Below are 13,020 nucleotides of genomic sequence, written 5' to 3'. Positions count from 1 at the left end.
CCTTTCCCCATTGAATTATCTTGATGCCTTTGTTAAAAAGCAATTGACTGTATGTGTGTCTAATTCTGGACATTCTATTCTGTTCCACTGATCCCTTGAATACACCCATATAACCAGGTAACCATTCATCTACTCACTCATAATGTCACCTTAGGGAAACCGCTTCACTTCTCAGAGCTTTAGTTTGGAATAACAATACCGATCACACAGAGGGGTTGTAAGGAGTGGGTGAGATAATGAAAGGAAGCATTTGATATTGGGCTTGACCATGAAGCTCTCAGTAGGTGGTAGCTACTATCAACACCAACAGAGTGGGGTAAAGGGAGGCCAGAGCACTGCCCAAGGTTCGGTGAATGGGAACCCAAAGGAGGATCACATATTTGAGCTCTTGAAAGGTCAGCGTCTTCCTATTTCATAGAGGTTTTCCTTTTATTCTTGTTGGCAAAATTTACCATTAGCTAAAGTTGTAAATAATGAGTTCTTTTTTGCTGCAACATTATATTTTTTCCTTTCTAATCACGCCCTTAATTCTCCCAGTTTCTCTGTCCAGATTCCACTTGCCACACATTTACACACCAAGAACCCAAACACCAAACACAGAAGTCAATCCTTTGATCAATCCAAACCTTATAATTATGGAATAAAATGTTCTTTAGTACAAAGGCAATGAGAGGTACGAGAAAAGAGCATGACGTTTTCCAGACCTGGGCTTAAATCATAACCTTGGAGCTCCCAACTCTTCATTTATAAATGAGGATAATAATATTCACTTCCTGGCTAATCATGAGAACTGAATAGGCTCAGAACATAACAGACATTCAAAACAAGTTTTAATTTTTTTTCTCTCATTAACACTTATTTTCTCTAGTTATTTTGGTCTAATGGTCCTCAAACTTTTCGATCTCAGGACTCTCTTACACTCTTAAAAATTAAGACCTCCAAAAGAGCTTTATATCTATCAATATTCAGTGTCTTAGAGTGTAAAACTAAGAAAATATAAAAATAATTATTTATCATTTTATTTAATAATTACAATGAGAAACACACTGCGTATTACTATAATAACACACCTTTAGGAAAAATAACTACATTTTCCAAAACAGAACAAAAGTTAACAAGATGAGTGGCACTATTTTACATTTTTACAAATCTCTTAAAATATCTGATTTAAAAGGAGACAACTGGATTATCATACCTGCTTCTCCGTTTAATCTGTTGTAATATTTTGTTTTGGTTGAATTCCATGAAGAAAGTCAAACTTCACACAGATATATAGTTGGAAAAGGGAGAAGCAGTTAATAGATTTTTCCAATAACTGTAGACATTCTTCTTTGATATTACATTCAAACTGTACAAGAGGTAAATTTATTTTCAATGTGGAATCTGAAAAAATATCAATGAACTTCATATTTTGTTACATTAAAAACCATTGGTCTGTTTTGCACTTTGAATCGCTCTTTTACTGGTGTGTGTGTGTGTCTGTGTGTGTGTATGTGTGTGTGTGTGCGTGCATGTGGTTTTGTAATATAATGCTTTGGTCATTTGGAAAATGAAGTTTCAGTGAGTTATGGAGATCTTCCAAATTTCATGATATAATATCTAAAAAAATCATATTTGTTAATATCATCATTAATCCCATCAGATAAATCTTGAAGTATTGGGAAGCCGTTAAGCCATGGGTGGCAGATGATAATTTTCTGAAGTTCTAATTTTCTAGTTACTTCAGATTTCATTATTGGCAACAAATACTGATAGTCGTTTTCCTGGAAGTAGCAGGCTTACTTTCTTCATTTTTAAGAACATGTCTGCCAAAAACTTAAGTTGGAATGATAGTTTGGCTTTCAGGTCAAATGATTGTTCCATAAAATAGGCCAGTTCAGTTCAAACAATCGCAAGTGTTTTTCCACTATAAACACGTATTTCAATGTGCAGCAGTAATGCTGTATGCATATTCCCCGTGTGGTCACACAGAAATATTTTTTTAAAGACACGTATCCAAGGGTGTAGACTTAATAAAATTAATATCTTTTACCGCTTCATCAAGGACAATCAAGTGAAACTAGCATTTAAAAAAAAATTATAAGGAATACTAGGCAGTTTGGTGCCACTGCCTTGATCTGTGCTAAGGCACCAGCAGTTTTATTCACCATTGCTTTGCATCATCACTGAAAACGTCAACAGTGAAGAAGACAAATAACATCTCTTATTATTATGAAAAACGTTTGACCTGATAAACTCTCTGAAAAGGTCTCAGGGACCTCTGTGGGTCTGCACACCACGCTTTTAAAACCTTAGTTTTAATCTAGTCTCTAGTGCTTTTTGAAGTAGCTTGCTTTCTTTATCTTCGTTAGATGGAAGGTCACTAAAAAGTCGTTTCACCACGTAAGAGGCCTGAATGGTTTACGCTTTTGAAAGAAGTTTCTCTTATGCTGCTGTGTAAGAAACATCAAGAAAAACCATGTTTTCTCCATTTTCCTATTTGTAATGACTTGTAATATGCATTTAAAAATATTTAACAGCACGAAGATAAAATTTTCTCCATCGAACATTTCGAGGGATTTTTTTTTTAAACATCATTTCACGTTTGATTTGGTGTTTTGTTTTGTTTTTGAAGACATGAACAGTGAGGCATTCATTGTAGTTTTGCACAAGAGATAACTGAACCATGAAATGCTTAGATTTCCTATATGTACACACAAGAAAACATATATGAGTATATAATATAATTTTTAATAACAAGCCCAAGTGAGAATACAGACAAAAAGAAGAAAATGGAAATCATTTCTAATCCCACTCAGAAAAGATGGTGTTAACCTTTTCATATATATCATTATAGTCTTACTTTATGAATTTTATTTCAAGTTTTAATAAAAATATAAGTAGCACTTTTTATATTGCGTTTTACAATTTTAAATTTGAATGCATTTTAAATGCAAATCTATTGTTGTCTAGGGACTCAAAATCAAGTTATTCAGCAATGAGTAGTTCCTTCAATTTCTATCTTAGAAAATAACAACCAAATATAAGCATTTGTTGGAGGAAGATCTCTGACCAAAATAGGCAGCCTCCACTCAAAATTTTCTGGTGTGACCCAGCTCTGACATTCTGCTTTGCTTTAGCTACATTCATCTCCCAGCACATGAATATGTTTATTGAATTAAATAAATGTATTCCCCTTTCCAAAAGATTAGAGTTCTAGTAAGAACTACATAGCAAATAATTCTAACCAACAAAGATGCAAATTTCTTACCGAAAGATAGGAATACTAGTTCTCTGGCTCCAGAAGATGCTCAAATGCCATTTTGGTACAGTGTGAACCAACACCGCCAAATAAAAGATTAAACAAAAAATTTCCCAGACTAGTTGGGCTCCAGGGACAATGGTATACTTCACACAGTTACATACTTTTTATAAAATACTTTTTATGTAATTTTTACAACAACCTTGTGAAGTAACTATTATTATCACCCTCATTTTATAGATGAGGACACTGAGGTCTGGGGTAAGTAACTTGCCCCAAGATAGATAGATAACTAGTTAGTCTTTTTATTCTAAATCTAATGCATTTTCTTCTACCCTGTAGCTGCTTTAAATACTACAGGAGCAATTAGGACAAATGCTACATTATTATCATTTAATAGGTTAACTTTTTTTTTTAATTCCTCATTTCACATTTCAAAATACATTCATATTTGAAGGTGGGAAAAAATCGACTACATAAAAAGTTTTAAGGTATATATCCAAAAACACGTAAACAAAATTTAAAAACAAACTACAAAGACAAAAGTTTAATACTATTTAGAGATAGAGTTCTTAAAATCATTAGAAAATAAAAAATACCCCATTAAGAAAATGGGACATCTCAGACTGTACCATTCAGTGCTGGGCACCTTTAACACCCCCTTGTTCTGAAGTCTGAGGACCCATCAGATTATGACCTACTTTTTGTGAAAGTCTACTGACAGGAAGTAAATGATTATCCTTGCAGACACCAGCACCCTGGCTCTGGCAGAGCTTCATTTCTCAGTGTAAACAAATCCATAGTCATTCTGACTTATATATATATATGGTTGATTCTCATCATTTACGGAAGTCTTGCTCTGTAAATTCTCCTCAACAACTGCATTAGAGAATGCTGAGCATTTCTCCTAGGGGAGACACAGGGTTAGGTTCCTGCGAGTCTCTGGTCACATTTCACCAACTGAGCAATACATAACTTTGTTTTCTGTGTGTTTCTGTTTAAAGACATCTTACTTAATATATATTGTTGATTTATTAATGTTGAAATCACAGCCAACAGCACTATAACTCATGCCAGAATAAAGTTTAGCTAACACGTGTATTTTCCCCATAAGACACATCACAGTCTTCCTGCACTTAGGAATACCAGACAGCACTTCAGCACTACACTTGGGTGTAAAATCACCCAAAAAGCAAAATCACCCAAAAAGCACAAAAATGCAAAAAAACACCCCATGGCACCAGATAGACCACAAAAAGGACATTTGTTTACAGTATGAGAGCTGGAACAAGAAGGCAGTCTTATTTGACCTCAGCTGGAAACATACGTATCATATCAGGTGACTCAACTTTTTTTTTTTTTTGGCTGTATTGGGTCTTCGTTGCTGCGCGCAGGCTTTCTCTAGTTGCGGCGAGCAGGGGCTACTCTTCCTTGCGGTGCGTGAGCTTCTCATTGTGGTGGCTTCTCCTGTTGCGGAGCACGGGCTCCAGGTGCATGGGCCTCAGTAGCTGTGCCCCGTGGGCTCTAGAGCGCAGGCTCAGTAGTTGTGGCGCACAGGCTTGGTTGCTCCGCGACATGTGGGATTTTCCCGGACCAGGGCTCGAACCCGTGTCCCCTGCATTGGCAGGCGGATTCTTAACCACTGCGTCACCAGGGAAGCCCGACTCAACTTTTTTGTCACGCTGTGCATGTACACGAATGATAGAGAAAGTACTGAAAGGATTGATTTGGGGGTTACAAATACATTTTAGCAATATGGATTTTCAAAGATATGAAATCTGTAAATAATGAGAATTGGCTGTATACCTCAGGCAGATGAATATGGTGAAAAAGAGCCTACTTCTCAAAGATGCATCAGCTCTTTGTATGCTGACAAGACAGGCTGTTGAACTTGCAAAGATGCTCACCTAAGTCAACCAGCTCTCCTCGGAAGCACACCACAGCCTCACTGGGGGCTACTCCTTTTTGTCTCTGTGCTTCTACACCCATGTTTCTAAAACTTTGGAATGCATCAGGAAGACTTGGCTCAACACAGGTCTCTGAGCCCACACCTAACATTTCTGATTCAGCAGGTCTGGAGTCATACCCCAGATTTTGCATTTATAGCAAGTTACAATGTGATGCTCATGTGGCTGGTCCAGGGACCACACTTTGAGGATCTCTGCTCTATGTTATTATCTCTAGTTTACAAAGGAAAACCTAAAGCTCAGAAAGGTTGAGTAACTTGCCCAAAGTCTCATGCACAGCTACTAGCTGACTTTCAGAATAAAAGGTGGCTGATTCAGGATTAGCAATTTCTGTGCTACTGTGATGTCTTTAGGGCAGATCTCATCCTAACATGGCATTTTCTTCACAGGTAAACACACACACACACAAACACACACGGGGAGTCTGATCACCTGATTATCTGTTTTCTGTGTTTGAACCAATGCAAGACACACAGCAAGCTCTAAGTGTTAGCTAATGTGGCCAATTTCGAAGGGCTGGGTGGGAGATGATGAAAACAACCTTAACAGTGAGACTCACAGCCAAGTTACAGAGTCGGGCACTTTAGAAAAATGCATCTTCATTGAAGGAAATGCTGTTAGGCTATTAAACCATTCCTTGTGTGTTGTATCATATTTCATCAAGAATATTTTACATCTTCCTTTTGCAGTAGTATTCCATACATTTGTTTACCTACCTTTGGATTCAAGCACATTTTGCCGTTGACAAATGATGCAGAAAGATTCAATGAAATTGTGAAGAATCAGAAAATTTCTGCTAATATTGACACCCCAGAAGGTGGATTTGATGCAATTATGCAAGCTGCTGTATGTAAGGTATGCTGAGGGGAGCAGCGTTTCATTCTGTTAACATAAATTTCATCTCTTGTGAACAAATCTCCTTTGAAAAGCTTAGCTAACTTTACCTTTCCTTTAATCACCGTATTTCTACAACAGATACTTAAAATTTTTGTACATTTTTTAATTCCATCATGTTGAAACGGGGACAACTTTTTATGCCTAATATTCAAATAGTCTAATAACATTGTAGTACTGTTGGGAAAAATTGGTTAAAAGAATAGTCATGTATGATTAATTTTCAAAGATCCAGATCATATTCATTAGTTTTTGAATTAACCATGGTGAAAAAAAAAAAAAAACTAAGACAGCAATTAACGAAAAAAAGTAAAAATGTTCTGATTCAGAATAAACGTCTACATATGATCAGATATCTATTGTTTCGAACAACAAAATAAGCATCAGAAGCCACAGTGTCTCTACAACAATGCAAGAATACCTCTCTTCCTTGACAATCAGACCCATATCCATGGGAACGATTCCCCTGTGTTCAGATGACAGTCTTCATGGAAAATATCAGGAAACAGATAGGGCCGAAGGTCCTAGAATGTGGGAGGGCCAAATAATTAAGGAAGGAAGGAAAAAGATAAGGTACCATGGGGCAGCTACAATGAGCTTCTGTCCAACTAGTTCCTTGACTAATCTTAATTAAAGGGGAGAGCTCTGCAAAGAAACAGAAAACAGACCATCTTAATTAGCAGTACTCTGCAGTCATACTTTGATAAGCAGTTTTTATCCTTGTATTACGTTTATAATTTTTGGATGATATGAGTAGAAAGAGAAATAGGTGCCTACAGGTTGGGTGAAATTTTAATAAAACAGGCTTACTTCGGGTCCATTCTGTATTGCATTCTTACTAGCTCTGCTTCAGCTTGGATTTGGGATAATCTATGACCTCCCTCACTCCCTTCTGTCATTTTTCTGGTAAATTGAAAACTGGACAGTAAAAATAATTAACTGTGTAAATGTCAAGATCAACTGGTTACTGATTGTAGTGGAACCATTTTTTTCTGAAGCATAAATCATCTGAAAATGTGATCCAGGATAAAACAAAGGTCACAGAATTTCATGTTTTTAATATGTTAATATTACCAACTCACAATAGATGAAATAGTCTAAAATAGATTGAGCAGCAATATATATTTTAATAATCTGAATGTGTCCAAGCATAACTGATCCACTCTCAATAAACGTCTGCCTTTCTCCCATACAAGCCAAATGTTTCTTTCTCACTGTAGGAACAAATTGGCTGGCGTAACGACTCCCTCCATCTCCTGGTCTTTGTGAGTGATGCCGATTCTCATTTTGGAATGGACAGCAAACTGGCAGGCATCGTCATTCCTAACGATGGGCTCTGTCACTTGGACAGCAAGAATGAATACTCCATGTCAACAGTCTTGGTGTGTAACCTACCCTCTACACTGTTTTCAGGGCTACAAGTAGGCGAATGGAGCAATTGCTGTAACACATAGCAGAGTAACCCACCCTTGGTAGAAGCAGTGCACATTTTCTGATTTGAGATTAACACATTGGCCTTTCTCAATCCTCATCGCCCTTAGAGGTTCCCTCAAGAGCACAGATGGGTGGTGGGGATGTGTGATAAGTTCAGATTTGCTATAGCACGAATGATCCCAGAACCTCCCCAATTTTTCAAAGAGCCCGAGGCCAGCAAAATGTAATACAGTCAGCTCATTCTGTTTGAACCATAGCCTTGGAAAGGAAGGCTCAGACCAGAGCAGTAGTCACCTAACAGCTGTTTTAAATGATGGTCCCAGAGTCATGCTGCCTCAATAATTCCATGTTTTCATGGACCCTGGGACTCCCTGGGAAACCACTAGTCAGGTGCTGCTTGGCTGGTGCTTATTAAATTTGGCTTATTTTTGTCATTTAAAAAATGCTCGTGACATTCAAAGAAAAAAAAAAACTTGACTTTTGTAAAACAGGGTAAAAATTTCAGAGCTCTTTTGATGTACATGATCTCATTTGATCCTCAGCAGAACCCTATGTGTCTAACTGTTTCCCTTGAACAGACCGTCCGGCTGCCACGCTGGTGCACGTGTCATTCCCTCTGTCTGGAATGCCCTTTCCTCCAAGGCTGCTGAGAAACTCTTACTGATCTTTTAAAACCCAGCTCGATCATGACTGCTCCGGGGACGGGGAGGGCCCTGTTTGACCTCCGCTGGGACCCAAAGCGATCACGTCTCCCCTGGCTCTTATACTTAGATGGCTTCTTGGCCATCGCCATACGGAAATGTGCTTGTTGGTTTCTGTCTGTCTTTAACATACATCCTCAGGACCAGAACTGGTTTATTATCTCTATTTGCTGACAGCACAGTGCCTGGAACACACTAAAATAGAATTGAATTATGAAGCAGCAACCTGGAAAGGTCATATTATCCCCATTTAACACTTGGGGGAAAAATGGTACAGAGAATTTAAGTGACTTTTTAAAATGACAGTGCTGTAGAAGTGTGTGTAGGGGAGAGAAAGAAAGAGGGAAGAGAACCCACGATTCTAATATCAGATTGGAAAAACTATCCTCTAAAAAAAGGATTTAGGGAGATAATGTACAGAAATGCTTACTACAGTGCTGGCAATTAGTTTTAAAAAATCTAATGGTTCATGAATTATCTGCTCTCGTTTCTTGACCTCAATTTCTAAACTGCAACGTGGCTGTTTCTACCTAACTTTTGATCAATAGTGTTCACCGAATTTATATATTTTTAATGGTATTGGTTGTCCTTCCGTATTACAGGATTGGTGACGGTAGCCACATTTTGTCTTTTAGCCAATGAGGGGTAATAAACTGTGAGAGGTGGATCCCTTTTTTGTTACTTTTTTCTTGCAACTATTCAAATGCCCCATAATAGACATCTCAGAAAAAAGCAGGATCACAGAAGCAAATACTGCCTGTTGCCTAATATGACCTTCTCCTCTAATACATGTTCAAGTGATTCTTATTGTGTAAGTTGCTACAATGCACAGAGCCGTGGGCTATTTCCCTGCCTGTAACATAGCCCCTGGGTCCTCTGAGCACTTTCTATGCTCTCAACACTGGGCCAGGCTTCTGGGGCCGCAAAATAACAGGACATGATCCCTGGCCTTGAGGAACTTAGAATATAATTGGGGGAATTAAACCAATAGATCTGGATCAAATAGAAAACCATATTCACCCACCTATGGAGGGCTACGTGGAGATAAGGAGGGACCAGCATTGGAGGACTTCAGGCTTAAGGTTGAAGGATACTTAATGTTTGGGCAATTGAAACACAGAGGAGACTGAGAATGTCAGACTCAGGAAGGTTTATAGATACTATCTGGATTCTGCTAATATCCACACATAAAAATCCAAATGGGATAGAAAGCACGCATTACATAGCCAGATTTGCAGTTGGGTAATTGACCTGAGTATCTCAGGCAAAACTATACTTTTCCCTCAACTTTAATTTTGTGGCTGAAGACAAAAATATTCCGGAAGTGCTGAGAATATATGAACACACCACATTCGTGTGCAAGAAGGCTTATTCGTCAGTGTTCCTGCACTTTGGCTGACTGCGGTCATAACCAACATGGCATTCTTAGTTCCCTTGTTTGCAGGCCACTCCCTCATTTGAGGTTTTTTTTGCACATTATTCACATTTGGAGTCATATGCCAGGCAAATGTGCTCCAGGTTTTCCAGGCTTGGAAAGTAAAGGTCATCTGCAAATATGATAATTAATGACTTTATATTTTAAAGTACTTGTATCACTCAGGAATGAGTGCCTCAATGGAACAGAAGTAAATTGAATGCAATGGCTTTTCAATTGCCCTGTAAAAATATTGTAGCATCCCATAAAACCAATTGGTGACATCAAAAAAGGCAGTAAGACCAAACTGGAGAACTGGTACAGGAATATCTCAAGTCAGAGGGATTTAGGAGTGGCAGTGTGTCCTTCCTCAGCAGGTTGGTCCTTCCTCAACCCTCATCCCGCCCCATCCAATTCCAGTCGGAGTTTCAGAACTACAAGAGTCACCTCGGTCTCATTCATCAGAGCCATAGCCCCTCTCTCAATTCTAACATTCCCTCCAATACTTGCCTGCAGGCAGGTGGCACTTAGAAAAAGATACGTATCTCTACCCTTGAAAACATGACGCACTGTCTTTAAATAAATTTAGTGATCTCCTTGGAAGTGACAGAGCATAATACACCGTGTTGACAGGCACTGACTCTAAGGAATTAAATCGACTTACAATATCTAGGAAACAATTACTAAACCAATTAAGAAAATAATGCTAATTGTGTATTTGTTTACTTGGAGTGATAGACACAATAATGCCTGTGAGAGGTGAAAATGCAAAACTCAGTAAGATATCTTTGAAAGAAATATTCCTTTATTTTACATACTTTTGTTAAGAAGATACTTAAAATCTTTGTTTTAAATTTTAGGAATATCCAACAATTGGACAACTCATTGATAAACTGGTGCAAAATAACGTGTTATTGATCTTTGCTGTCACCCAAGAACAAGTTCATTTGTATGAGGTAAGCAAACATGATTTGGGAAATTCCTTCAGGGAGATTATTGGACATGAAACTTTACCTCTGAATTTAATAAATGGGAGGCCAGTAGGTAATCATGAACACGTACCAGATATACTGGATGCTGGCAAAGTGGATTCAGTTACTGTTTGCAATTTAAATTATAAACACAGAGATGCAGCAGAGAGTGGAGGACAGATATGGTGGGATAAGGAAGAAACAGTTATGGAAATGAAAAGTTGGAAGAGAGTACCAATAAACATAGGACCACCTATCTAATGGAAAATCAATCTATCTTCCCTTGAGCTCTTTCATCTGATGAGGAGAGTTAACAGTGAGCAGAGAAAATGATGAGAATGGGAGACTTGACTTAAATCTCTGACATTTGCAAATTCGATACATAGAAAATACACAAGTAGAGATACAACTCAAACTATTGAGAAGTGAAAAGTTGAAAGAAAAAAACTTGTTAAACCCTGGGCCAAAAAATAATTTCTCCCTTAAAGTAGTTGGATTTGCAGTTCAAGTTTTTGAATGGAAAGCACCAATGGCAGAAAGGAAATTGTTTCGTTAGATGAAAAAAATGGTCATAAATCACTGCATAAACTGTAAAACACATATTACAAGTGCAAAAGTTTTCTGTGGCTTCTTTCCAGCCTCAGAAAAACAATATGTCAAAATGCCATGCATTGGAGTACTAGCAAATGATCTGTTATTCCTAATGGGCGGTTTCACAGAGGAGGAATCTCTAGCCTAAGTCCTAGAAAATGTTGAGAAAATATGTGTCCGTTCAATTGTGTGTACCTTCTATGCAGAAGCTTCAAATACTCCTAAATTCAAAGTCTGATCTCCCATTCCTTTTGAAAGGACCTCTTAACTCGATTGGTGAATTTACAGGGCTCAGGAAACACTGAGATTATTTCACAGAAGGCTTTGATTAAATGCCACTCACTGCTCAGGACGGTACAATCCATGAACTTGCATCAAGTTCTGTAGAAAGGATCCAGGAGGAGATCCTATCTTGCATTTTTAATGAGAGGAGGGTATTGTACTCCAGGTGAGATTGCCTTCTGCTGAAAACCAAGGAAGTCCCTTGCAATCAAGCTACATACTCGAGGGCTTTGTTCTACTCAGAGACCATGAGGGTTCACCTGATCTAGGCATTTTCTTAAGGCTTTTTAGTATGTGATACTTGTTTCCAGTGGTTTTAAGTAGTAGAGTTGCGGTAAAGATTTTTTAAAAGTACCCCAAATACAATAGTGAGTCTATTCTGTCTTTGATTCGTAAGGCTAGAGTGAGAGGACCCTGGGGGTCACCACACCTCCTCCAAAGCAAGGCTCCTGTTTAGAAAGGGGAGGAGGAGTTGCACAAAGTTTTCTTAAAAGGGGGATCTGGGAAACACAATTAATGATCATGAACAGAGACACCCATAACTCACTTTGGTAATAGACTTTAAGACACAACTCATTTAAATGCCTCCTCAAAATTGCCATTAAAAAGACAGAGCAAGGTGAAAAATAGCTCTGTGGCAAAACAGAATCTGTCGGATTTAAACAGGTTGCACCCACGGTTCCCTGTTGCAAAGGAAATGATCATTTCCAAGGAAAACACCAGATTAGAGCCTGCCTCTAACGTAACAGCAGGACATTTATTTTGCCTGCCTACTAATCTCATTATGAGGTGAATTTGTGTTCCGTTGTGATCTGCGGCTTTTGCCATCTAGGCTCCACTAAATTCAAAGGGACATTTGCAAGGAGTCACGCAGTGGACCAGGTCAGCCGCCCACTCTGCGACTCTGATCCTTTCATTATTTTATTTTTATTCTGATGGACTCATCATTTCCTCTGCATTAGTGGGGGTAGGCGGCAGCCTGGTCTAAGGATAATGACAGCAGCGTTGCACTTCCCTGAAGCTTTTGCACAGCATGAAAATGCTGGTTTCTTGTTTTATTGATAATGGAAACTGAAAATAGGCTAATAATGGCTTGGGTTGCCTTTCCATTTAAATCTCTTAGAAGGAGCCCTATGTGTGCAGGAGCCCTGTGTGACCTGATGTTTGGATAGCTGTGATAGAGGCAGCATAACAACCAGACAATCACGGAAAAATAAAACCAGTGATAGGATAAATAAAGCAACTAAGTGGTTGGATCTAATGGAAATTCCAGGAGGCAAACTGTTTGCCCCAGTTCTGTGTTAAGCACAGTTATGTGCACACACCCGGGGCAGGCGCTAGGTCAGGTACAATGGTGCCCATCTTGCAGCAAATAAAGAGTTATGTTGCCCGTTCATGGAATGCAAGAAAAAAATGACTATTTTTTAAAATAATTTTGGTAAGATGCCTTGGACTGCCCAAGTGTGTATGTTGCCGTACTTTGTGGTAACAGAGACGAACAAACAATGGAAAGGCTACAGTGAGC

At 38.5% G+C, this 13,020-nt stretch overlaps 1 protein-coding gene across 3 annotated transcripts in view; it reads left to right on the top strand.

The window, feature by feature from the left end:
* The window catches only part of ITGB6 (integrin subunit beta 6), a 124,221-nt gene that overhangs the window by 60,273 nt on the left and 50,928 nt on the right, over positions 1-13,020 (top strand). For all 3 annotated transcript variants that reach the window (XM_007183160.2, XM_007183159.2, XM_007183161.3), the window contains 3 exons: positions 5,898-6,063; positions 7,323-7,484; positions 10,512-10,607. In XM_007183160.2, coding sequence (XP_007183222.2) covers positions 5,898-6,063; positions 7,323-7,484; positions 10,512-10,607 — 424 coding nt within the window. The remainder of the gene's footprint in view (positions 1-5,897; positions 6,064-7,322; positions 7,485-10,511; positions 10,608-13,020) is intronic.

Source organism: Balaenoptera acutorostrata, chromosome 8 (assembly GCF_949987535.1).
Source record: "Balaenoptera acutorostrata chromosome 8, mBalAcu1.1, whole genome shotgun sequence".
Lineage (NCBI taxonomy): Eukaryota > Metazoa > Chordata > Mammalia > Artiodactyla > Balaenopteridae > Balaenoptera > Balaenoptera acutorostrata.
The sequence above is the reverse complement of the archived record's forward strand: the minus strand, read 5'-3'. Positions and strand labels throughout refer to the sequence as shown.